The sequence below is a fragment of the Pangasianodon hypophthalmus genome, chromosome 3 (genome assembly GCF_027358585.1).
Source record: "Pangasianodon hypophthalmus isolate fPanHyp1 chromosome 3, fPanHyp1.pri, whole genome shotgun sequence".
Taxonomy (NCBI): domain Eukaryota; kingdom Metazoa; phylum Chordata; class Actinopteri; order Siluriformes; family Pangasiidae; genus Pangasianodon; species Pangasianodon hypophthalmus.
In genome coordinates, this window is record NC_069712.1 from 9,170,753 (window position 1) to 9,196,982 (window position 26,230).

The window sequence follows — 26,230 nt, forward strand, 5'->3', positions numbered from 1 at the left end:
ATTAGGCTCTGGATCCACAATGACCCTGACAAGGATAAGTGGTGACTGAATGTTCATTAAAGCAAAAGATTTTAATTTTTGGAAAGTAGTGTTAGGTTAAGACTGTCTTTTGTTATTTGCTGCCTTGTCCACATCAACCAATTTGTAAAAGTAACACTTGTAGTAATAGATCTACATTTTATTAATCATTTAAAAAAAACCTGAGTTTTAGCATCAGGATTTAGTATGACAAACTAATTATTCAATAGCTCTGTATTCTTTACCTGTAATTATTCTACAGCTCCAAGAATATCAATCAAGTCCTACCCAGCTAAAGCACAATTTACTCATTAACATCACTGCACACAAAGTCCAAGCTTTGAAAAAAAAAATCATTCTTTTATTAAAAACGGTATTGCTACGTTACACGTTTAATCCATGAAACAAAGGTGCGATATTTAAGAGCCAAGGCAGATAGATGAAATTAAGAGAATGATTCCATTTTGTTGCATATAAAGTGTAGCACAACAATACATGACACGAACAATTTTTTCCTTTTGTTTTTAATTAAGGTATAAACTGTAAATGCACTGAATTAAAAATAAAATTGATTGCATATGCATTCACCCACAATAACTCCCAAAAAACAAACTATCCCAATCATAAAATATAAAAAAAAAAAGAAACAACGACAAAACTGAGAGGAAACAAATAATTAAAATTAACAAATATTCTCTGGTATATATAGTTAAATGTGCTTTAATTTTTTTCTTTATCTAAATATCAAGCTAGAATCAAAATCTGAGCTCTCCCTCAATTTTTCTTGTAATAGATGAAATTGTGTCAAGATTTTACAAAGTCTTTCACTTCCCTCAAAATCAAAAACGCCCACTGGGTGGCCTGCTGGCCTGCTGCTGGATACCTGCTTAAAAGCTATGCTTTTGTTTAATTAGTCACATAATTATACTCAACTGTAGTGTCTCACATAGGTGGAAAAGATGGGTTTAAAAAATCAGTTTGGGGAAAATCCCCTTGAAGGGAAGGGGTTAAAAAAAAGTTCAAAACAAAAAAACAAAACAAAAAACACTTAACTCCTAGTGCTAGAGTATCCATTTAGCAAATATCTACATCAGACACTGTGCATATCGAATACGCAGTCTATAGAAGGAGCACTTTGCTCATCATGTAAAGCCAACGCACCCTCAATGTTCCATCATTCACTCCCAATGCAACACAAACAGGCACTGGAGGCCAAATTCTTTAAACCTCACACACTCTTCTTATAGCCACACTCAGACACACATTCTCACAGTCACTCACTCTCTCACACACACAAAAGCCCCAGGGGCTGATCAAAGAGTGAGGCACTCTGATTAAGAATGGTGGATTTGTTATATGCCATCATATTTACACATCTGTCTATATTCAAAGAGGAAACAGAAAGCAAGAACTGGCCCAAAGAGTGGATCAGCTGTTCTTATTCATGCTGTTTTTTCCAGAAGGGCTCAACATTAATCCACAGTGCTCCAGCTCTGAATATAGGACCAGCTCTGCTGTTAACTCTGCCTAAGGGGAGAATTAGGAACCAAGTGGTCATGTCCCAAATAACCCACTTTGACATTATCTGAGCTACTCTAAAATAAAATTAAAAAAATGCCTTTCCATTCTCTTAATGGATGCTCAATATAGACAACCAAAAACTGGAACACAGGTTTCTCTTCCCACAAGCATTATCCCTCAACCTTTTGCCTCTCAGTAATATCTACTTCACACCTCTACATCCTCAGTGTCAATGTGTTATTATGACCCCCCCCCAAAAAAAAGGGGGGGGGGGGGGGTTTGCAAAAGATAGCAGAGTGGTAACTTAATTGTAAGAGGAAATGTTTTCATTACAAAATGACCCCTATTCTCTTCCCAAAATCTTCTATAAGGTGATTTAATATCATGTATATACTAAGTTTTTGTTTTTAAATGTAACTCACAAGACAGTGGTGTAATTTGGCATAAATTTTCATCAGCACAGAAAAAATGGAAACATAAATGCAGATCAATCTTACAGCTACATAACCTCCAAAGAAAAAAAAATGGAAGATTTATAATAAGGTCATTAGTGTTTCAAGACATTAAGGGGCAACACAATAACATCATAAACTTAGTGGTAGCAAGAACACTTACTGTATAGCGTCATGTTGAATAAAGTTGTCAGCAAATAAGAAAAATTGTCAATGTAGCAGGAGGACTTAAACCAGATCATAATGTAGAAATAACATGAACGATCTCACCCATTTCAGGGCACAATGCACAGTATGTAGTGTTAAAGAATAAAATAATGTGAGAAAAATTAAAAGATTAAAAAAAAAAAAACAAAAAAAAAAAAAACACTCCAGTTCTGTAGTGTTTTTCAGTCTCTTGTGTTTCTCAGTTTAAAAAAATGAGTGGCATGGATTTAAAGTACCAGAAGAAAAAAAATGACTACATAGTCTTTGCCTAGTAGTGGCAGTCAGTCTTTTGGATCTTAGGGGACAGATCAAGAAGCAGAAGGTAAGAGAAAGAAAGAAGGGATAATGATGGAGGAAGAGATTCTTTGCGTCATTGATTAGTGGCTGTGGTCCCTTCATGACGAGGTTCAGCAGGGACAGTAGGCAGGAACAGGGTGCTCGCCGTGAGTAATGCACACTATCAGTTTTTCTGTGGACAGAAACAATTGGCAAACACTTTAATTCAAGTAGGTTGTTTGTAATCATTAAAGAAAAAAGGTTATTTTAACTTTATCAAAGAGAACTCTGACATTGCTATACAAAATGTCTCACTCTTAAGTCCAAGGTTTGCAGAAATGAGAGAAAGAATGGTCTTTGACTAACTCTGAAGCCCAAATATACAGTTATTTTTGCAAAATAAGCATTTTAAATAGCCGACAGTCATATTTTTGAATGAAATAGATACGGAGTAGTGAAGTGTTATAGGTGGTATGTGCCAATAATCAGGTACATCACATACCACAATATTCTACACACACATTGTAGGACACAGCTCTCTAGGTAGGGCAGCTGGGGGGGGGGGGGGGACCTAATTTGAGAGCAACTTCACATATATGCTTCTTGGCAATGGGAATCTGATATTAATTTCAGTTTCCTGAAGTAGAGCTCCAAGAAAGTTTGAGAAATATAATGGACAGAACTGTCAGTCTGATCACTCCAACTGAGAAATACATTTACAAATAGTTATTTGAGTGCCCTGTTGCTTGCTTTTATCTCTTCTATTTTTATTCACAACAATATTTATACCCATAGTTAGATTTAGCTAGCAAAATAATGATAATGATATTAATGATAGAAATTAAGTTCCAAAGTGTAAAGTATCATTGAGAACAAATGATCAAATTTCAATTTCAACATTAAATGCTTTTTAAATTACAAACTACAACTACGAATTAATTTATGTGTAACGTATAAGATTATTATTTTACCGTTTCTTTCAGAAAACTTTACTATTGACATACTATATCTTGCTAAGAAGTGTTAATTTATTATATGGCATATACGCCATCCAATATTCTAAATAGTGATTAGAGTAACTTAGCACATATACTGTTGCAACATTTATCTTGGACCCTTTATTCAGTTGCCTTTTTTCTATAGTTGGCAGAGCTCTGCACGTTTTTAATTTACATTAAAAATATAAAATGAGTACAAATTTAATATTAAGGAACCAGTTCCAGTCTATATATTAACAGACAAGGTACTCTTAATTTTATTCCTTCTTGAGATGAGAAATCTCCAAGAGTGACATGAAATGAAAAATGACTTGTCAATCCCTTTAAGGCACAAATCATATAGAAAAGGCTCCTTAATGATATTAGTCACAATACTTATGAAGGGCATTTTGTGCATGTGCTGTCATATGCACAAACCCATTCAACACGGACAGGTCCACAAACACTGGGGGAAGGTGATTTAACTACACACAAGTCATGTGACCAAAGTGGATACATGAACACCACAGGTATACAAACTACATTAAAATAGGAAACAACTTTACTGCAGGAACAGCAAAAATCATATCAACACCAAATAGGTTAGAGCAGTGGTTCTCAAACCAGGCCTGAGGGCCTCTCCAGACAGTCCAAATTTTTTGCTCCATTCCATCTCACACAACACAGAGCAAAAACGTGGACTGTCGGAGGGCCCTCAGGACTGGGTTTGAGAGAGGCTGAAGGTTAAGACCTCACACACATACACCGTGAGAGCCCATGCAGTGAAGGAATTAGGCAGTGGACACACATACCATGCTCGCTCATGCACTGAGTGGGGTGAGGGGAGGGAGTGGCCTAACCGTCGTAAGAGTCCAACAAGGGCATGGAGCCCCGCCTCTCCCCATACATCCCTCCCTGGGTGAGCACGCCAGAGAGGAGGACACATGTTCACAGAGGTGTAAAAGGGTCATCAGAGACAAGAAATATGTGAGAAAGAAAAAGGAGAAAGGGCAAAAGGGTTAGAGTGAGACTGTGCACAGTTCACCTGTCATTAGTGATTAGAAGAGTTAAAGGAAAGTAACAAGCATAATTAGTGTGACATGTGAGTCTGTCTGATGTCTTGCAGTGTTTGCCATTTAAGGAAGTGCTGGAGGTGTTAAATGTGAATGTGAAAACCTGCATTTTAATTAAGCAGCAGTCAGACTAAACGCAAATAAAACTTGTCTGAAAAATGCCAATTCACTAGAAAGGAAAGGATGCAAGACTGTAAAAGGAACTGGTTTCCTGTGGAGGTCATTTCCTTTTGCACCAAGTTCATATAGTTCAGGTTTAAGAAAAAAACAATAGTGGAGGGCCTGCTAATTATTAAGAGGCAGTTTTATTAAGTGGCCTGATTTTCTGCTTCTCCATTAGCTTAATGATGATTGCCATCATTAATGATGGCCATTTACAGTACCAAGAAACAAACTAGTTAACACTGCCACTTACCATTCATCCAAATTCACATAGTGTCAGGAATGACTAGAATAACCTGTTTTTTTTTTTTGTATTTATTGTATTTAAATAAATAAAGCAAAAATCTGTTGTGTCAACTGCTTTAATGCATTTTTACCTGAATATCATTCTCTGCAGGTTCTAGAGTGTCATCCAAAGTGTTCCTCCGTCCTCTCTGGTCCAGTGTAGCATAGGAGTCTAGCACAAAAATGCCAGTATGAATAACCTCTATTATAATTACACATAAAACATTTGAAACCCATATATTTATTTACGGCTTTGTGTTAAAACAAGGTGCATCAATGTGAGGAAATCACCTGATCCCAAGTCATTCAGTGGAATCAGGTTTCTGTCTCTATCCTGCTTTCCTCCTGGTGTTTATTAAAAAAGAAAAAAAAATTTTTTTTTACTCACTGAGTATTCACACACAAATATATACAGTATTACTGCAACTGCCATAAAGGAAATCCAAGTTTAAAAATCAAACAAAGTGGATAGAAAGAAGTGTTTCACACCTCTGTCGATGAGTGGCAGGGTGCTGCTGTCCTCGTAGCCGCCGTTGGTGCGGGTGTTGCTGGGAGGGTTCACGTTGACCACAAAGTCTGATTTTTTCCAGCCGTCTTTCTCCAGCGTGCGCCGCAGCTCCTTAAATCCCCACACAATCTGCAGCACCAGGCCAGCACCACGTACCTCCCTATCGGAACGGTTACTGTGGGACAGGCACAGCGTCACAAAGACATACTCTATTCAAGCTCTGAAAACACCTTTACTAACTGAAGTTACAACTCTTCCACATATACATGTAGTGAACACATGGTAAGAGGCACTAAACACAAACCACCTGAACATAACAGAAGCCCATGGTAGAGGACAAGCCTGACAGAAACAAACTTACCCATCCTTGTTGATCAGCACCAATCTCTCAATGCCCTGTGAGCTGCGCAGGATCTTGGCTGCATCCACACTGGAGCCAACCACCTCTGCCAGAGTGCTGAGCACCGAAACCACTGTCTCTTCCGAGAGGTTACGCACAGGCTGGCTCTGCCCACCACCCGGCAGGTTCGCCACCAGGTTAGGTATAGCGTGCTTTCCTGCACAAGCACATTGGAGAAAAAGGGTTAATTTCATACATAACATTATCTAACTAACAATGCACCACTCAATAAAAATAAAATATAGCACGGTATAGAGTACCAATGAATATCCTGGTTGCTGAATTGTAGTGATTTAATTAATCACTACAATTCAGTATTAAAGCCTCAGGCAACCTCTGTGGTTGCTTACGTATGAGATAAATGTCGCTCTTGTGTGAACGGCTGACTTTTTAATGTCTATACACAGACTTCACCAGAATTTCTCCCTTTTCCATGTAAACTGGCTAGCCCCAAAATTGATCCCTTTCAATGGAAAACTGAGTGGTCCTATTCTTATGTAAAGCTTCTGCAAGCTCTCCCCTCCAACATCACTTTTCTCAAAGATATTCATTCACAATGGTCCGAGTGTGAGTAACCTAATGAGCTAAAGTGAACAAAAGCTGACCTGGCACCATAACGTGCTCATACATGCTGGGCTGGACAATTCCACTCCCTGCATGCATGTGTGTGAGACTGACCCTGCAGTCTGGCAGTCTTGGACAGGGAAAGGTCAAGTAAGTGTGCTAATTAAAATACTTGGCCTAGAAACTTCTCAGCTGTCCTGGTATCGTTTTTTGTATTCCCAGAGAATACATGGGGGATCTTCAGTCTCTCTCACAAAATATTCTACAAGATTTTGCATTGAACACTTTCCCCACAAACACAGAGGAACACGGACACATTTTCTGTGCACACACTAACCAAGAAGGTCCCGGTTGCGAGCATCAATAGCCAGGTTTCTCAGGGCCCCAGACATGGCTCTGACCACACGGTCGTTCCCATGACTCAACAGCTCAGTCATCATAGGCAATCCTTTCTCCTGTCTCGTAACTGCCCTGATATAACGTCCATACTGTAAGAGCGAGGGGAGAGAGGGGGGTGGGGAGGGAGAGAGAGAGAGAGAGCGTGAGTGTGTGTGTGTAAATCTGACAAATATAGCAAAACTAAACAGTAGTGACCATAATTATAGTGTCTCATGGCAGTTGTGCAGTTATGCAGCGGTTAGCAGCGTATACTCACGGTCCAGCGGCCTGCACACAGGTTTTGGATGGCTCCTGCAGAAGCCTCTAGAACAGAAGGATTCTTGCTCTCCTTCAGGAGTGATGTGTACACGCGAACCACCTCTGGCTGGAAAAGCAGTTCATAACCTACAATACAGAATAGAGAATTCTTGAATTATTTATGGGTGGGAAATACATAAAAATAATGATAATTAATCGGTACTGTTTATCAAAGATAACACTGAGTTCAGTAGTTTGTAAATTAAAGAAAATAAAATAAGCAATTGTGGAAATGATGCCATCCTTTAATTTACAGGTGGAAACATGGATGATGTTAGCTTGGTTTGTAAGAAAGGCAGTACGTCAGCTGTTTGGCAGCAACCTGGTTTTAAACCATATGAGAGGAGAACCAGATGCTATTTGTAGGCTTTGCAAAAAAAAAGTAAAAGCCAAAGACTCTCGAATCTCGGCTCCCTTAGCCAAGTACGCCATCCTAGAGAACCTGCGGCTTTTGGACCCTCAATTAGTGCAGCATTTGCCAGTGCTAAAAAAAAAAAATATGAAAGACACAGCCCACGGAGATCGCAATGCACACTCGCAGAGAAATATTATATTCTAATTTTACGACCCAGCTGAATACCCAATTATGCTCAGATAGTATGTCTCACTTCTGCAGCCTAATGGCTCCTCTGGTCACATTCCACTCTTTTATACTTCCTTGGTTAATAAACATTAGTATGTTCAATTAAGCTAATTCTAAATCTATATGAAGGGGCCATGGCAATCAGCAACTTTTAAAATGCAAGATTCAAGATTATAGCCAAGATGACAGCAGGCGCATCATGAGGTTTCACACATCAGCACAAAATATGCTCTGGACACCACTTGTCCACGCAAAAAGGCTACTATCTCTATTAGTTCTTTTCCCCCATGGAACATTTTCAATTATCGCCTGTCAATTGACGCCTGTCAGTGGCTCAGGTGTCTGTCATCGCCAATATCCAATTATATTGGCCCATCACCCAGGCCAGTATTTATGAAAGCCATTTTCATGTATATCACTACATGTAAAATTTCAAACTTAAAACTCAGAACATTTCCAGATACTCTGCTGGGTCCAGCATATTCATACATGACAAAATCCTGCAGAGATTTCTTTTGTTTAGTTGAGGATTAGGATTTTATTCTCCCACCCTATAACTATTAAATTCATTGCTCTCAGAAAACTGAGAAAATGTCTGGCAGCATAGGTGCTTATGTGAATGATACCTTTGGCTGGTGTGGTCCTCTTTGGAATGTCGATTGTGTCTGTGGTTCCATCATCATCTTTCTTCCCTGAAAATACCAAAACACGTTAGCGCTTAATGAAAAATCATTAAACAGCGGCAACCCCAAACAGACTCTAAAACAAGGCCTAAACAAATGACCCACAATATAAACCAATTTGTTTCTTTTGAAAAGTTTTAAAAAAACAGGAGGTGCTAAACAAATACCATGTGCTGGCTCAGTAAACAATCAAAGTAGAGCTTAGCTGTGAGGTATGCAGATATCAAGTGTTAGACACCCCAGTGCCTCCTTGGGGTCAGACTGAATATTACAGGCAATGTTTGAACAATAACAGCCAGTAATCATTGCAATGACTTCATATGAATGCTAGCCAAGCTTCAGAAATGAATTATAAATGGATCTCAAGACAGCAAAGTCATGAAGATTGATCAAAATCTTTATTTTACACTTGATAATTAAGAAAGAGCATGACTGAATCAATAGCAAAAGAGATTATGGTGAGTAAAAATAGCTCTGTGTATACCAGTGATCTCTGAAAAGCAAAGCAAGGCTCACAAAAGAGGGGGCTTACCTTTGGAAAACCACTCGTCTGTTATGGCAGTAGACAGAATAAGCAGTCGAGAAGGGAGAAAACAAAAACACAGCACAAGAGAAGAAAGACAGTGAGAGAGAATCTAAGTAAGAAAAAGCAGAGCAACAGTGCCCCAGCCACCAAAAGCAATCTTAAAGCAACAGGCTTGCACAAGAATACACACAAAAAAAAAATGCAAAAAGATTCACAGTTCTCATGCAATGAAGTTTAAAATGTTGCATCACAAGCACCACTTTAAAATTTAGTCTCTGTTTAATTAATTTTATTTTTTGTGTCAAAGCTCAGAAATAAAACATCTTGTCTTCTGTCACACCTTTGCCCTTGCGGGAGCTGAAGCAGCCACCCTTGTGATTGGCAGGGGCAGGGCCTTGATTGACAGGTGCGGTCTCCTGGTAGCGCTCACAACCTGGCACTTCCCGATGCACCTGATAGGATAGATTCCTCAAAAGACAAACACTGTTCTCCACCAACTATAGAGAAAGAGACAGAGCAAAAGAGGAAGGTTTTTAAAGACTTGATTAAGAATGAAGGCCACGAAGACAAAAAAAAAAAAAAAAAAGAATAATACATTATAGCATTTCTACTGATATTACCTTGTTGTCCACATCTTTACAGTTAATCTGGGATTGGACGATGTACATGAGCGAGTCAACCAAGCCAGAGCATTCTCTTAATTTCCTCCTGGCCTCACTCCTCTCTGAGCTCACATTCCTGTGGAGACAAGATATAGCACATGAAAAAGAAAGAGGTGGTAGGGACACATCCCAAAAAACTCGAGCTGTGAACCTGATTACTGAATTTTGGTGGAAGCTGAGAAATATCAATGACACCAGCCAGGTTAACACAACAAGAACAGCTAAGATAAATAATAAAACTTACTTTTTGAAATGTTAAAACCCTACTCCCTGCACAATTGACAATCCCATTTAAACACAACCTGAAAGATAAACTAACCATTTTCTAAATGTTGTTAGTTCATGTCCCTGGACAAATTGTGCTTGGTTAAACAGCATCAAATTGCTTAAAAACATTTTAGTTTTATCAGTAATCTTCCATCAAATCTATTTTGTTCACTAATCATGATCCCATGTGTGTATATGCCTTTTACTTATACATTCATGCATTTGGGAGGAAGTTCAAACAAGGCATCAAGAAAAAGAATTAATCGTTACGCCCTTGACAGTTAGCTAATTATCCGAAAGGTAATGCTTTAAAATGCTGCCTTAAAAAACTGAGCCAAACCAGAGAGACAAAGGAGTGACTTTAGAAGACAGACAGAGAGGGAAGGAGCAAGACACTTCCAGCTCGTGTGAGATCCAATCAGGGAAAAACATTTCTCACAGGACTTTCTAAAGGCAAACAAGAGAAAAGTAGCATCTGAAAGAGAACCACTCAAGAGAAATAAGTGGATTTAAAGATCACGTTTCTCTCTTTTGTCCCAACACTCCCTCTCACTCCTAGAGAGTGCTTCTGAAACAGACAAATGCCATTAAGGAGCTTACACAATACAAAAAGCATTTCCCTTTCAACTTCCCCTCTTTCTTGCATACAGGAACGCAACTTCCTGTCATGCATGTGAGCAAGCAAACACTCAGGCCTCTTTTAATCTTGGACCAACGTATCTCTATTCCATAAAAAACACCACCCACACCAGCTCTGTTTCAAATACCTCTGCACTAACAGCCTCTCCCCCTTCCCTGCCCAATATCTCTGGATCTCAGTACCTCAGGCAGCCAGCAGTGTTGGTGAGAGCCGTCTCCCATTCCAGATGGCGGGGCTTGCAGCTCTCCTCTCCTCCATCATTCCCTCTCTCCCAGCCTGAGTGTGGCACCATCACTTCATCAGACAGCGCATGGAGCGCATGGTCCACAATCTCCATCTTCACTGAGTCGTGAGATGACAGGTTCCACAGAGTCCCTAAGAGCGGAAGAGTGACCAGTCACTACAACTGCAAGTTTTCTTTCTTTCTTTCTTTTTTTTTTTTTTTTTTAAACTAATGATTCCACCATCACAACAGGGTCCACCAAGCGTGTACCTGTAATGGTATCCGTCAGATCCTGATCTCTGGTCTTCCTCAGCAGGCGCACCAGAGCAGGGATTCCATCACAGTTCTTGATGGCAATTTTGTTGTCAGGGTCTCGTCCATATGAGATGTTCTTTAGAGCTCCACAGGCGGAGTGATGCACCTCCTTCTTTGGGTTGTCCAACATGGACACCAGAGCAGGAATGCCCTTCAGGCGCCTTACCTCTGATTTGACCTACACAAGGGATAAGAGATACGGTAAGTAAGTCAATGAGGAACAACAAATGTCCTCCAAACATGGGTGTTAGTAATCCAGATGATTCTGAATATCTAATAGAGTTGGTAAAAATAACATCAGAATACATGGACATTTTCATGATTTATCAGAGAATTTAACAGGACTGGCAAAACAGCAACGCCATTTTACATGTAGTCAGCCACTCACTACTGTGAGTAACAGTGAAGCTGGTTTAATGTTATAAGAGGATTGATAATGCATGCGAAAGGTACCCAATTTTATTGTCTAGTAGTGGAGAGTTGATGTCAGCTGACTAATGCTTACCAGTCATCAGAAACTCTGATGACGCCTCAGATAGTGTGAGTAATGAACAACGTCCATGACGCCCTGATTTACTAACACACAACAAACTGGCCTGGTTATTGCACGTCTGTGGGTGTGGACATGTACCTTATCATTTTTAAACGTGAGATGTTGAAGATAAGCAGCCGCATTGCTCTTGACTGGGTCCAGACGATAGTTGAGCATAGCAATGACCTCAGGCAGCTCGGGCTGCCTCCATGTGGTTGGGGCAGGGCCTTTACGCAGTGTGCTGTCCAGGGAAGCCATGCTTCCCCTTTCTCCCTGAGCCAGAGGAGCACCGCCTCCCCAATAATACATATCACCTGCTCCACTCATATCCCCATCCAGAGTACCCTCATAGGATCTATACACACACACAAATTAGTTATACCAAAACCAATTCAAGTGAACACATGGTAAAGTATTGATGCTAGCACTGTCCAAGTGTGCGCGCACACACACACATCTGCTTGCACTAACCCAGTCCTGCGTGGAGGCGGAGCATGATGTCCTAGCCGGGGCATGGTGCTGTAGTGTATAGGGGGCCCCATACCATAATCAGGCTCATCGTATCCCAGACTCCTCTGGTCGTCCTCCAGGCCGTAGGGCTCTGGAACAAATCGCTGCAGGCCAGAGATCTCCAATGCGCTGCCCATGCGCCCTACCTGTGGCTGGGCAGCATATGGGTCCAGTTGGGGCCTGCTGTGGACACGGTAGCCCGAGTCCAATGTTCGGTAGCCATCCACAGGTCTGGAAAAAGATTGAAAGAGATTACTTTAAAAACAAATAAATAAAGGAGAGAATAAAAGAAATGGTTTAAAAACATCAAAAATTACCAAAGACAACTGCTTTCAGTTTCTACAAATGCTGCATCGTTGAGTTTTAGAAGCCCTTAATTTTACATCTAAACATGGTGTGAACACCAAACCCTAATATGGTTTACCTCTTCCTGAATGCATGGTTGTAACATTGCAATATAATGACACACACACACCTGTAGCGATCGTCCATGCGGGCCCCTCGGTTGAGGCTGGCATAGGCTTCAGAGGGCGGGCCACTACGGTAGTCATCGTAACCCCCTGGTGGCCCATAGTGGTAATTTCGAGGGACTGTAGCTGTTGGGTAGTCCATGTGTCCTGGAGGCCTGTACACGCGGTCTATAGGGGCATTATAACCACTCATACCGGTGACAGAACCAGTGCCATCGAGAGAGAGTGTGTCAGAGACTGAGGGGATAACCGTGCGAGTGGTTGTGGTCTTAGTGACTTTCTTGACCTGAAAAAAATTACAATCCTTGTCAAAATTACAAGAATGACAGTTACTTATTACTTTTTATCGTCATTTTTTTTTTTAAAAGGTTTTTTTTTTTAATAAAAAAAAAGGTGTCCTGTTTTAACATAATAGTGCCTTTAACAAAATTCAAATATCACCAATATTATCTAAGAAAACACACTTATCTTTCTAAGCGTGTTTTACTGTTTAATTAAACAAAACTGATATGTAAGGTGAGACTGCATTTAAAAAAAGCATACTGTGGTTTCAGTGCGGCGTGTGGTGCCATCTTCACTAGTTTCAACAGAAATGACTGGTGTGGTCTCCTGGGGTTCCTCCTCCACTGTGACTGTCTCCTCAACAAGGTGACCTGGGTCCAACATCCTGTACTGTAAGGGGCACACAAACAATAGTGAGCTACACTCAAATGCTGAAAAGTGTTTCCTCTCTTATAAACACCACCTGGCCCCAAAACAGCAAGATACAGACACACATTTACACACCTACCTGTGTCCCGTTGATGTATCCCTCGTTTATTTTGAGCCGCTCTAACTCTGCATCACCAGGGATACGCCCGTTCTAGAGAAACAGAGACAGAGAGAGACTGCTGACTATTTAGTTCAAGGGATAAGAATTTAAGTATGTGAGGTATAGCTTTATGGGAAGCCATGAGCAATTAGGGTTAAGAGATGTTAGCCTTAAAACACACATACAGACACACAAAAACACACAAAAACACACACACACACACACACACACACACACACACACACACACAGTATAATGGTAGGGGCTTTACAGTGGTCAATGTTCAGGCCACTGAACTATTTAACATTCTCTGCAGCAGCAAGAAGTCATTATATCAGCTTTAAATTCACAAACACATGCTCGCACACTCAAACTTAGAGAGAGGATCAGCATACATCTGTAGAAATGCATGTTTAAAAAAAATCATGAACACCTTTAAAAGAATGTATGAATGACAAAAATTAGGAGAGAAAGTACAGTGGCTTCTGGAAAATCTCATTCATGCAACAATGCAATGATGTCATGCAACACCACAAAAATGCCCACAGCAAAAGAGCAGAGTACTCATTCCATCCCATAGAGGGAGCCATTGAGCTGGAAACAGGTCTAGGCGGGGCCCAGGCTTGTGAGAACCTGTCAGCAGGTAGGCCCCAAGCCTGCACTGCATTTTACTACCCACACAGCTATGTCAAAGGAGAAAGATAAGACTGATTGAGACATTCCAAAACCACTGCCCTACACATTCTCCCGCTTTGAAGTGTGTGGTGTTGTTGCTCCAGCTCTGTGGGCTTTAAACCCAGAAAGAAGAAGTGTAAAGCCTGCGTGAAAAATGGCGAAAAGGCCACATAGCACAGAGAACTGCTGATCTCTCACATATGAAGCAGATAAAGGCCATAAAAAGGACTATTGTCAAAGTTTGTCATTTTAGACTGACAGAAAACAGACCAGAAGATTATAACTGTTAAATGCCTGTTAGATGTTGAGTAACTTCCGGTATAGGTCAAAGCTCTCTGTCTCACTGACTGAACCAGTTCCTTATCTGGTTTTTAACCACAACACTATTAGAGCTTTTAGGGGATCTTCCCACACTGGCCTCAAACAACATTCAAGGATTTTGCCTGAACATGCTACATCACTTAAAAACTAGAATAAGCCTAACTAGAGAAAGACATGACATGCTTCATTTGCATCCTATACATTAATGGCTAGTTTATTCTAACAGTAGAGAGAAATATTACAAATATGTTAAATACTGGGTCTAGCAACACTAAAGAGAATTCCTCTACTGCCCTTCAACTCAGAGTATTTAGACTAAGCTATAATGAACACAGAGCTATTAAAAATTAAAAAAAAATAATAATAATAATAAAAAAATAATAATCTGTTTGGCTTAAACATTTTGTTCTTTATTCACATTTTATTGTTTCAGATGTGTTACAAACCTAAGCATGATTTTGTCTGTGCACCTGTGTGGATCCCCAATGATTTAAATGTTCTGTACATTATATGAGCTGATTAATTTGTGGTATGAAAGCAAATATCCAGTTTTTAAGTGGACATGCGGTTAATGATTTAAACAATTATCCCAATTTCCAAACTCTTCCCGCGCCAAAATATTAGAGCTTCTCAGCTTCCCACTTCTTTAAATCCAGAAACAATATTTCAAATATTGTCAAGGTTTAGATCTAGCACTATTACAGCTACAGCTCCAGTTGTTAATCGTGTTTGTTCTCTTACAAATAAACAGTGCACAGCCATGTTTATTGGTTTACTAAATTCTTTTGATAATGCGTTTCACTCCCTGCTGTCGCAGATACTTTCATCCTTGGGTTTTTGATCAGACGGCATATAAATGGTTTTATAGTGACAAAAGGATCACAGTAAGTGCTCCGTATGTAGTTGTGGATAGAGTACAATCAGGTTTTGTTGTGATTACCAAGTGCTGTCCCACAGGGGTACATTTTGGGTTCAAACTTCTCAAATTTGTATGGAGAAGTTGTGGATGAAGTTTAAGTTCACATGTGGGCCTTTACGACTGAAACATTTTTCTTTGAATAAAAAAAAGCATCGCATCCAAGAAGAAATAGGTCTATATTTACTGAAAGGTCCTACCATCAATACCAATATTTATAGAATCAACTTAGAGTGCTGTGTTTTGACTGGATGGACAGAATGGACACTCAACACTGACACTATGACACAGTATGCTGCACTATCTTACTTTTTTTTTTACAAGACTGAAAAGGAAAATACATATGCCTATTTTCTTCTGCTATTCTTCTTGACCTTCTTGTAATTTATCATACACATATACATTTTTATTCTATTATCATGTTATAGTTAGCTGTAGATCTTTCTGTTTTGAGATGGTATCTTTTAATTCATACATGCAAAGACAGGTAGATTTTTGTACGTTTAGCTACAGTTATCAGTATGCAGTGCTCTTCTGAAAATCAGACACTGGTCTAAGTGGGGCTTCTCTGCATAATTATTGAAAATAATAGTGAATAAAATCTTCCACATGCAAATTTATATTTCTGATTGACAGACTTTACATGGATCTGAAGAAAAAAAAACTGTTTTTTTACATCAATCTAAAAATAAGCTGCCAAATGTTGTGAATCACTACATAGCTATTAGAAAGTGTTAAATGCGAAACACTAAAAAAATATATTTTGCTGCAGTAGTATCACTATGAAAGGAAAGAGTAAACGGAAGTCAGGTGTTCACTCTCTAATCACACACCAGCTGTACAGTCTCCAAGGGAAAACAATTATATGAAATCAGATGCAAATCAGCACATCCACTGTAGCTCCTGAAGGCCAGCTGCATTATAAACCCCTTAGCCTTTATGTGGTCTTCATCTGCTTTATAAGAAAGCTATCTATAATACTCAACACCCTTTGTCAACAAATGTGTACAACTGAAAGCTCTGTTGCCTCTAATCAGTGACAGTGTTTACTTTAAGAAAAGATTTTGGTCACATCACAATGTACCACTGCTCCAGGATATAGCAAAAACCTGTTTAATTTTAAAATAGCATATACACAGTTACAAATGTTACCATGTATAAACTTTCCCCAATTAAATTCAAAGAACCAGTATTGGTCCAGGAAAATGTTTTCTGAAGTGAGTCACTTGCAATTGAAGTACAGTTAGAAAGACATTACATTTTTCATTCATGTAAGACACACAAGCATGCATTTTACAGAGGACAGGGATGCATGAATCGGAGATGGGGTAGCAGCATGCGTGATGGACATATATATATAAAAAAGCTGAATCCAGGTTTATGGTCTGACATTTTCTCCAAGAAAAAGTAATGATGCAGACAAGAAATGATGAGGACGCCTCGAAGGAGGATGAAGGGAATAGCCGTATCCTTGATGGCAAATGGGATCAGGATGCAAATAATGCAAATAGAAGGGATGATGTTATAAAACAAATTAGAAAAGTAATGGATGAGGTGAGTCACCATGCACTGAAAGGCAGATGATGCAACTGATATGACAACACGAGATGATGGTCGCCGGATGCTCACACAAGGCAAACACACACATGAGGTGGGGCACAGGCTTATGAGGAGGATGGAGGGGGAGAAAAAAAAAAAAAAAGGTGTGGGACGGCACAATGACTTGTGACCTCTGCAGTTACATGATTGGTGGGAGGAGGTGTTACCTGCAGCGTGGGGAGGGGGCGGGGCAGGGTGCCGGATGGCCCCACGCTCCTCCTCTCCTCCTCGAGAGCTCGAGTCAGACGCTCAAACTGCATCTCCTGCTCGCGCACGGACGCCAGGAGAGACGCGGCATTCTCACACTGCTCCATACACACTGAGAGAGAAGACAAAGCGTTACACACACAGCTGCATACACTCGGAGAACGAGTGTATGGCACAGACTCAATCGTTCATATTTCTTCTCAGCATTTCAGGACACCATCAAACACACGCCTGAATCAAAGGAACAAATGAACACACTCCCATAGGATACTACACTCTAACCTCACACGCACACAGTTACCCAACAGTTATAGGGTTACAGCTTAGTGCCACAAAAACATTACGGTTGTGTAGTAAAGTGTAGTGTAGTACAGCTTCAGCAGCATTTAGGTGTGGCCATGCAGGTGTGGCAACTATAAGTCAGATCACAATCAGGTCACAACAAGACTTTTAGATATGCGGTGTACATCCATTTTTAGGTTTGCTACAAGTTACAGATAGGCTTGCCCATATTGATTTTTCTGCTTGCAATTTCCCATTTTAAGTAATCAAGATAAATGACTTGATCATCCAACAAACAACAACAAAAAATCAAAACAACAGAATCAATCACTTTGCATCACTTTATCACCAGCACCTGTAACGTTATTTGAATGCGTCAGACCAGACACGTCACTGTAAACCAATTTAATTTTTTTAGGTCAACGTTTTCACTCTTTTTTATTTTTCGGATGAAAAACCAAAAGTTCAATTTTTATCATCTTGGCAGCATCACTAATAACATAGTTAACTATATATTTGTTTACTATTAGCCAAGGCAAACTTACATTAATAAATTTTATTTTATATTGATGATCCCAAAAGTTTCTCCATTTATCTTTGCAGAAAGCGAGGGCACAAGTTGAGTCAAGAGGTCGCAAGATATGGAGAAGGGGGAGGTGCTTCCAGACAAGTCTCCCGTTTCATTAGGGACAAAAAGACAGCTCTTTTGGTGTGTTTGAGTGATAACTCGTACTATTGTAACTAGTGTTAAATTGGGGAGCTCCTACACAAAATGCGTTAAGGTTGGCAAGTCTAGTAATATAATGTAATCAGAGTACACATTACTGGTGCTCAGTGTAATATAGAGACAATTAATTCATTATAATCGCACAAGCCTAGATCCAGCTAAACATTAGTGTTAAATAATACATTTGTATACTGTAGTTAAATTATTTAACACAAAAAAATGGAGGGAAAATTACACAATCAGTGCAAAAACTTTAAAGGAGTGAACTATGGTGTCGGTCAGTGATGTTAAAACTACCATTACCCATGATACCTTAAAAATGTATATATAGAACATCATCTGGCATCCCAGCCTTAGCACCGTATTTATCAAGTGTACTGATATAAACTAAGCTGTATTCCAACCTGGACGGCTGATGAGATTTTTTTTTTAAAAAAAAAAGACCTCAAATGTAAATTTAATTAGCTGTCCAAACCAAAAAAAAGAACTAGGAATCCAAAACTGAGGAGAAACCAAGACAGGCAGTGACAAAACCTTCAAGATAAAGGTATGATACCGTCAGTGAACAAAGCCTTACACTATGCAAGTGACAGGAAACCAAACTGGTTTTTGAAAGGATGATTAAGATTTGTGCAAGAGAAAGAGTCAAAAGAGAGCTATCATGTACAGGCAGGCATAAGCAGCTCAGACACAACATTAAACCAACCAAGGTCCTCTAACACCACCTTCTGAAAACCTGCATCTGCACTATAAAGCAGAGCTCACTATTAAACTGGGTTCAGAGTCACTGAACCATGGCAATGGTTAACAACTACAAACTGAAATTAACGTGTACTGTCTGCCAAGCGCAGCTACATGGATTATTAGAGGATGTCAGTTTGAACGTTGCTGAGTGCTTACATACAGCATTTTATCCATTAACTCTGCAGCACTGCTCTCAGAGGGGTCGAGTAAACAGACACAGCACACTTTCGCTTCAGCTAGATGACGCACTCATCTCCTTGCTCCCTCACATGCTTTCGATTTTGATATCTGAGTAACCATCAAGGAGGCGTATTTGTTCTTTGCTATGTCATACAAGTATGGTCAACATTTATTGAAAAAGATTTGCTGTAAAGCATTTTTAATTATTCTATATACTTCTCTTCACAGAAGCCACTAACTTCCCCTTCCCTTCCACCAACTTCATCAATAATGACTGCAACTGACTAGTAGCTAGCAAAGTTTAGAAATGTATATATTTAGAATAAGTTTTGGTCTGTATGTGGCTTTGAGTTGTCTTAATTAGAATGAATATATTTTGGGTCTATGTGTAGTCAGTATTTTTAATTCTCTGTTACAGTGGCTAGAAACCTTAGTGACTGGAAAGCTAAATAAGCTAAAGTGAAGTCTGCGGTTTCCTTCTAACATAATATATTCACTTTTACAAGGGGGAAAAAAACAGATTGCAGGAACAGGCATGACCACTAAGCATGCCAGTATATGGCAAGATACCAATATAAAGCAATGTACTACTTACAGATACATTTTCCATATCAAACTCTCCAATTTGCACCTGGTTTGCACTCATTTGGCAAGACTAAATGATGTAAGAATAAATAATAAGTGTGCAATTTATTCTTATTATTATTGATTATTAATGTTATTAATTAATTGGTTATTAATGCGTAAAAACAGAACTGGTAGCTGTATAGCATGACACAGGGTCTCCAAACTAACATTTCAGGCATAAACCCGTAACGTACAGCTATTCAGTAGCGTGCTGACATTTCACTCTCTGAATGCAAAAATAAATGACTATGCTGATCCGCACTTGCTCATTAGCACCAGTTAGCTGAGAGGAGTATGGAGCTGGGTGCGAATGGCAGGTGAGAAGAATCCATCCTGTGGAGCTCTATTCTGGGCTCAGAGCAGCAAAGAGATTTACATCAGGAGAACAAAAATGACAAGCTCTGGCTCTATGCTTTTGAAAAATGATCTATCTAGTTACCAAACACAACTGGGTATCATCACAGCTGATTGATCCATGCCTTAATTGTTTTACCACTTTAAATATGCAAACATCTGTTATCAGGGGACAGAACGTCAAAAGTATGCTGTGTGTGTAATATGACCCTGGCTTGTATAATTTTGGGGAAATTGAAGATTTCAACTTTACTGGTATCATGTTTCAGGTCTGTGTTAAGAAAAATAAGACCAGGGAAAGGATGGTTTCTTTACCTGTACTCTGAATAACATTAGAACCTCCAAACAAACAAAATATGGGAGTGCAGAGTGCTGAATATAGAAACAACCCCTTCTACACATGAGAACATTAAACTATCTTTTCAATTAGCTAACAATATATATCACAGTCAAAGGAAAACATCTCGGCTCTATTTTTAGTCTTGCCAACAAATATTTCCTGACTCGACGCAAGCCAAAAGACGATCTTGGACCAGAAAATTGCAGTTGCTCAGATGAAACTGAGTGAAAGAATCCCGAAACCTGAAAACAAACAGTAGCTTCTAAAATGAGAGCAAGCTTGAAACAGAAGCCTGCCAAGGTCAAAGCTATGCTGCTAAAACAGCACAGCTGCTATGCCCCCCTGCCACACCTGTGAGTGAGTACTGTTACCCTCCTACAGCTCAGACCTCTGCTTCACTTCAGCTATGACAAAATCATGGTTTTGGGGGGGGTTCTATTTGCAGCTGTCCATCTGGTGATTCAGGGAACAATAGTAAATGTGTGTCCAAGAGTGTGCACGCAGGGTGGGTAGGAGGGGCCGTCCTTGAAAACACAGTCACAGCAGTCAGCTTCATCGACTCATGAAACTGTTTTCCACCCTTGTCCCAAAACATCCCTTGAACAGAGCAAACACCCTTATAGAAAATAAGGCGGGTATGCGCACGCGCACCCACATTCCGCCTGGTCTTGCGGCATGTCCGATCCTGTCTCGGCCTCTCTAGCTTGTTAGAAATTCCTAAAAAAAAAAAAAAAAAAAAAAAAAAAAAAAAGTCCTCTTCCTTTCCCAACGCCCCCTTTCATTCTCTCCATATCCAGTTCCCATGTCTCTTCCCACCCCCCCCAGCACCACTCGCTGTCTGATTCAGAGTGTGAAGTTAATGACTCAGAGGCTCAGTCTGATGGTGAGTTTCAGTGACACACACCTTTTCCTGTAACAGCACACTCTCATACACCTGTGAACTGAATTACTAATGAACACACACCTGTGCAATCTGAACTGTGCTTACAGAAGCAGAGATTCACGTCATCTGATTTTTAATCTCGGCTACAAGCTAGGTGTGAAATTTAAAAAAAAATAAAAAAACAGTGTTCCTCACATCAATTCGATTCATTTTAATGGTTTTGAACTATGGACTGGACTACAAATGGAAAGCAGTAATGCTCCCCAGCACGAATTTCATTTTCCCAGCAATCAAGGTCCGGATTTAAAATGTACCCTATGAAACACACACATGCACCACAAATACACCCTCTGCCTAATACACCAGTCTTATCTTCAAAGGGTATTCCTTCAAAGCACACCTTGAATACAGATAGTCAGTAGTTATAATCTAGGCCATGCTGAGCACGTCGCTTTTATTTTTGGCAACAGTACCTAAAAAGTTCTAAGTCTACTCCAGAGGAATATGAAAATGCCATCCTCAGAACAGGACTGACCCAAAACAAGGGAAAACTTTATGTAGGTTTTGCTGGACAAGCAACCAAGCCGCTCAAGACAACCACATAAAACAATACAGAATAATCAGAATGATGTCTTTTGGGATTCACCTACTGCAGCTAACAAATGAGCCAAATAAGGCCGCATTCCTCACACAGTACTGCTAGTTTTGCCATCATGGAGACAAAAATTCCTGTCAAATGCCAACCTGGAGATCAGCAACTAAGTGACAAAGAACTACTGAATTTGCTTTGAGGAAAAAAATAAAAACAAAACAAAAAATAAAAAAACAAAACATAAACAAACAGGAATCATCACTGTGACATCAACATACTGAATCTTGGTTATAACTGAAAGATGGCAGCAACAGCCCTAAGTAACATTACAACGAAATAATTTAACTCACCTAATTGTTTAATATGTCTGCTAATGGGACAGTTGATATATTATACTGCTAATCCACTTAACAGCCAAACTTTGTAAGCCTATACCAGACAAGCGCACGCCTAGATGAATCCCAGGATCAGCCAAAGACATAATAGCTGATGATAATGCAGCTTGAACCCATAGCTGCGTGCAAACTTGAATGATGAAGTGTGTGCAAGTGGAGCTCATTGCATACCACTGAGCAGATGTACAAGCCAGTGAACAGGGATGCTCTGCAAGAACATTTCAGCTGACAGTTGTGAACTTCTAGACTGCAGTAGCAAAAGAAATTAGGTGAGTGAACAGTGGTGTCTTTATGCACAAGGCATTTTGGTTCACCGTGGCAATTGGAGAAAAAAAAAACTGCCTACTGACCACATTTTTTCAGGAACCACAGAAATACCACAGACATATAACATTATCAAGATTGAATCTGGAACATTTTTCAAAAAGTATAAATTAGAAACATTGGTAGCCACCTCAGATCTGACCAAATTCCAAAGAAAAAATGTGAAAGGCCAAACAGACAAGCAAAGGCTTGAGTGAACACTGGAAGTATGCAGTGACCCACAGGCAGCGAAAGAGGTCTTTGAACGAATCAGTTTAAGGTGTAGCTTGGACAGTGACAGTTTCTGTTGGCAGAAAACAGAAAAACAATACATGCAGTTTTGCTGGTACTACTGATGAAGAAATAAACCACTTCACGCCCAAAGTTATACTATAGTTACTGCTCTGTTGCAGAAGTAAACACTGCCGTGTAGAGGGACTGGGACGACTTCTCCCAATCTTTTACACACAAACACTCTTCAGAAAATGGCCACCATGGCAGTACTGTCGAGCTTGATAATTCCAGACTTTCTGACTCAGGTGAAAGTGAAAAGCCAATCCTTCAGTTTTGGCCCGAGTCCAAACTAACGTCTCTGAACTTTGGACTGAACACATATCCAACTCCCACTTGTGGTTGAACTACACACTCAGTCATTTTACCATACTAACTCTTCAAATGGACAGATGAAGCTTAAGTATAGTGTGATCAGTCAGGAGGCGGACTTGATCTCAAGTGTCTTTTTGCTGGGCATCTGATGATCTTCAGAAAGTGTGAGACATTATTTCAAACACACAGATAAGACATGAGCAGTTTAGGACTGAGCTTATTCATCTCAGGAGGGAAACATGGTGAACCGTTGCTCACTTAAGCAAGAACATATAAAAAAAACAAACAAACAAAAACAAACAAATAAATAAAGTGAAGGCTGTCGTTCCTGGACGTTTTACAGCAGGATATTTCTGAGCATTTTGGAGCAGAAACTTAGTGAGCAGTGACCACAGAAGGAGGCAAGGAGGTTGCCGTGTGTTTTAAGACTGCTCCACAAGCCCTTCCGTGTTGGCCGGACACACCCTTGTAACCGTAAACCCGGTTATTACACCGTTAAGAAAGCGACACGTCTCAAAAAAAGCGCACTGGGGCTGCTTTTACAGCCTCACCAACTCACACAAACTCGGTAAAAGTAGAACTTTTTCTTTTGGATTGAGCTTAAAAAACAATTACACAGGAATGAACACACTTCTTTCCCCTTTGCGCCACTACAGGTCAAGGTAGACACACCCGCAGGGGGAAACGGGAAATATCCCAAACATTTCTCCTTTTAAAGCACAAACTCGGCTTGGGTCACACAGATGACTCAGGGTGAATTTATCAGGGAAGTCAGACGAGCCGTAAAATTACTAACCGTGCAGCTGAACTGTTGACTTTTTGACGCCGAAGCCTGCATTGTGTGCAAATGCAAAGCAAAACACAAAAAGCGGGCTACAAAGAAAACACCGAACCACGCCTGTCCCTTCCCCCACATACACAAGACCTACTCAACAGGTTCTCACATACTCACGCTCTTGAGTTAATCACAAACCACGCTGCTTCAACTTTATATATAAACAAAATATACATAATACTGACTTAAACCTGTCAGGACACGTGCGCGCGCCTTGTTTAAAGGCACCTGATCTGAACAAAAATCCACCAATTAACCTGTTGGACTGCATTGTAACTCACACACATCATTATAATTAACCGCCATACTACCTGGACCACTTAAACCACACTCACTGTTTACAACTCAAGCCATAACTCCAGCCAACTACCTCGAAACTCATCTCCAACTCTAACTAACCACCAAACAGACTTTTCAAGTCAAGTGCAGGTGCTCGTTACTTTCACCTCTCAGACGGACTGTTGATGAGCTTGCTTTAGCGTTAGGTGTACATGGGGCAGTTTCACTCCTTAACATCAACCTTGTGGAAGAAAATACCACAAAATAAGCACAAAAGAGTCAGTTTTATAACCAATAAAGTTAAGAAACTGACTTTTGTTAAAAGTCTGAAGCGAGAAGTGCTTATTATAACTTAACTCCAAGATGCATCTCTGATCATTTCAGTTTTTAATAATTCCAAACATACTATACAAACATATTAACTATAACATATTACAGTTTTATTATTTGACACACAAGCAACTCGTATAAACGGATTATTTCTAACTTCTCAATAATAAACAACGCTAGCAAACTATAACCGAGTCCCGAAAGTAACGTTAGCTCTGATACGACCAACACGGTTGCAGTCCTCACAAAAAACGGGCTAAAATGTTAAAGTTTTTGTTAAATATTCAGTTCAACTAGAGCAAAAAATAAAACAAAACTTCTGTCTAGCGCAAACGGGAGTCATTCACGCTGCTAGCGTTAGCTAGAAAACAAACTAGCCAGCCAGCGCTTCTAGCTAACTTTACTAGCTAGCATGCTAGCTAACTGGGAGCTAGTCAAGCTAGCCAGGCTAACTTTCAAGTTTCCGAACTAAGAAGCCAAGCAGCTGCGTTAGCTTGTGGAAATCCAAACGTTTTTAAAAGGTGCGTGAAGAAAAAAATCAATCGCATGCGACACAAAAACAAAGAAAACCAAAGTTTCGACAGTCTACCTTTGTGCTCTTTGTGCAAGTCCGCTGCGTGGCCTATAGAAACAGGCTCCGTCCTATTGACGCCAGATAACCGATTTTCCAGGCAGGAGTAGGAAGTAGTTGTAATTCCAACTGGTCTAAATTTGGGCGTCCGAGCCGCACTGCCACGAAACTTACTGGCTTACTCACTTGGAGATTTTACACTCTAATTGTAATTGGACATCTCCCATTCAAACGCATACAGAGTTACAAATACAGAACCAAAAGCGTATATGAGTGTTGTGGTCTTTTAAAAAAAAAAAAAAAGAAACCCACCTAAGCTAGGCTATCTTCCGCGTCGCCTTGTTCACTCCTCTTTTCCTCGTTGCCAGTTTTTTCTCGGGAGCGGAGCAGAAGTGATGAACCAACCCCTCCCTCTCTGCGCGCTCCCGACGACGAGGGGCGGGGCTTCGGGTGACCGCATACAAATGAGCCTAGGGCGGGGCGCGGGCCGCACAGCGCTCATCAGGCTACTGCAGCCGAGATAGACCAGATAAAACGATAGAAAAAACAAACAGAAGGAAAACACACCGTGTGCTTTACACCTACACAAGAGTTTAAAAAAACACACTATTAATTTTAATGTAATTTGTTGTGTCGTGTCCTAGTTAAGTTTGGTAGGAGGGGCAGAAACGCTGTCACACTTCCTGTTCAGTTTCGTCACACGGAACTCAGAGCGCTTTAGTGATAAGACGCCATCTTGTGACTGAAAACAGGCAGCGCGAATAAAGCAGCAGTTTCTCAAGTGTGTATACGTGTGTGTGTGTGTGTGTGTGTGTGTGTGTGTGTGTGTGTGTGTGTGTGTGTGTGTGTGCGCGCTCAACAATAGGTACAAGAAACAGACACACCTAGCACACAGGTCACATTAACAATCAGGGATCCGTGATTTTATATTTTAATGACGGTGCAGATGGAAACCACTAACAGCTACTGTTTTTTTTAATATAGTGATTATATTTACTATTTCCTTGTAGCTCTAATTGTATGATCACTGGAAGCTCGATATACTAAAACCACGTATAAATAATGTAAAACTGAAATTGCAATAATTAATGAATAAAAAGATT

At 40.0% G+C, this 26,230-nt stretch overlaps 1 protein-coding gene across 8 annotated transcripts; it reads right to left on the reverse strand.

Moving 5' to 3' along the window:
• Nucleotides 1-357: 357 nt before the first annotated feature.
• On the reverse strand, nucleotides 358-25,580 carry ctnnd1 (catenin (cadherin-associated protein), delta 1). Of its 8 annotated transcripts, none has more exons than XM_026934839.3 (21): nucleotides 25,440-25,576; nucleotides 17,040-17,191; nucleotides 13,341-13,412; nucleotides 13,094-13,222; nucleotides 12,556-12,836; nucleotides 12,042-12,311; nucleotides 11,670-11,925; nucleotides 10,994-11,216; nucleotides 10,683-10,875; nucleotides 9,552-9,669; nucleotides 9,272-9,428; nucleotides 8,938-8,955; nucleotides 8,349-8,414; nucleotides 7,099-7,226; nucleotides 6,781-6,931; nucleotides 5,841-6,036; nucleotides 5,461-5,654; nucleotides 5,263-5,316; nucleotides 5,064-5,143; nucleotides 4,264-4,366; nucleotides 358-2,667 (listed from the first exon to the last, which is right to left on the reverse strand). In XM_026934839.3, exons 2-20 carry the CDS (start codon nucleotides 17,184-17,186, stop codon nucleotides 4,307-4,309), a joined length of 2,793 nt encoding a protein of 930 aa, XP_026790640.1. In that variant the 5' UTR covers nucleotides 17,187-17,191; nucleotides 25,440-25,576; the 3' UTR covers nucleotides 358-2,667; nucleotides 4,264-4,306. The 8 variants fall into 8 exon arrangements, with proteins under 8 accessions (XP_026790640.1, XP_026790651.1, XP_026790695.1 ...); XM_026934850.3 differs by lacking the exon at nucleotides 25,440-25,576 and adding an exon at nucleotides 25,146-25,433; XM_026934894.3 differs by lacking the exon at nucleotides 17,040-17,191 and having other exon boundaries at nucleotides 13,337-13,412; nucleotides 25,440-25,580.
• Between the last annotated feature and the right edge of the window lie 650 nt (nucleotides 25,581-26,230).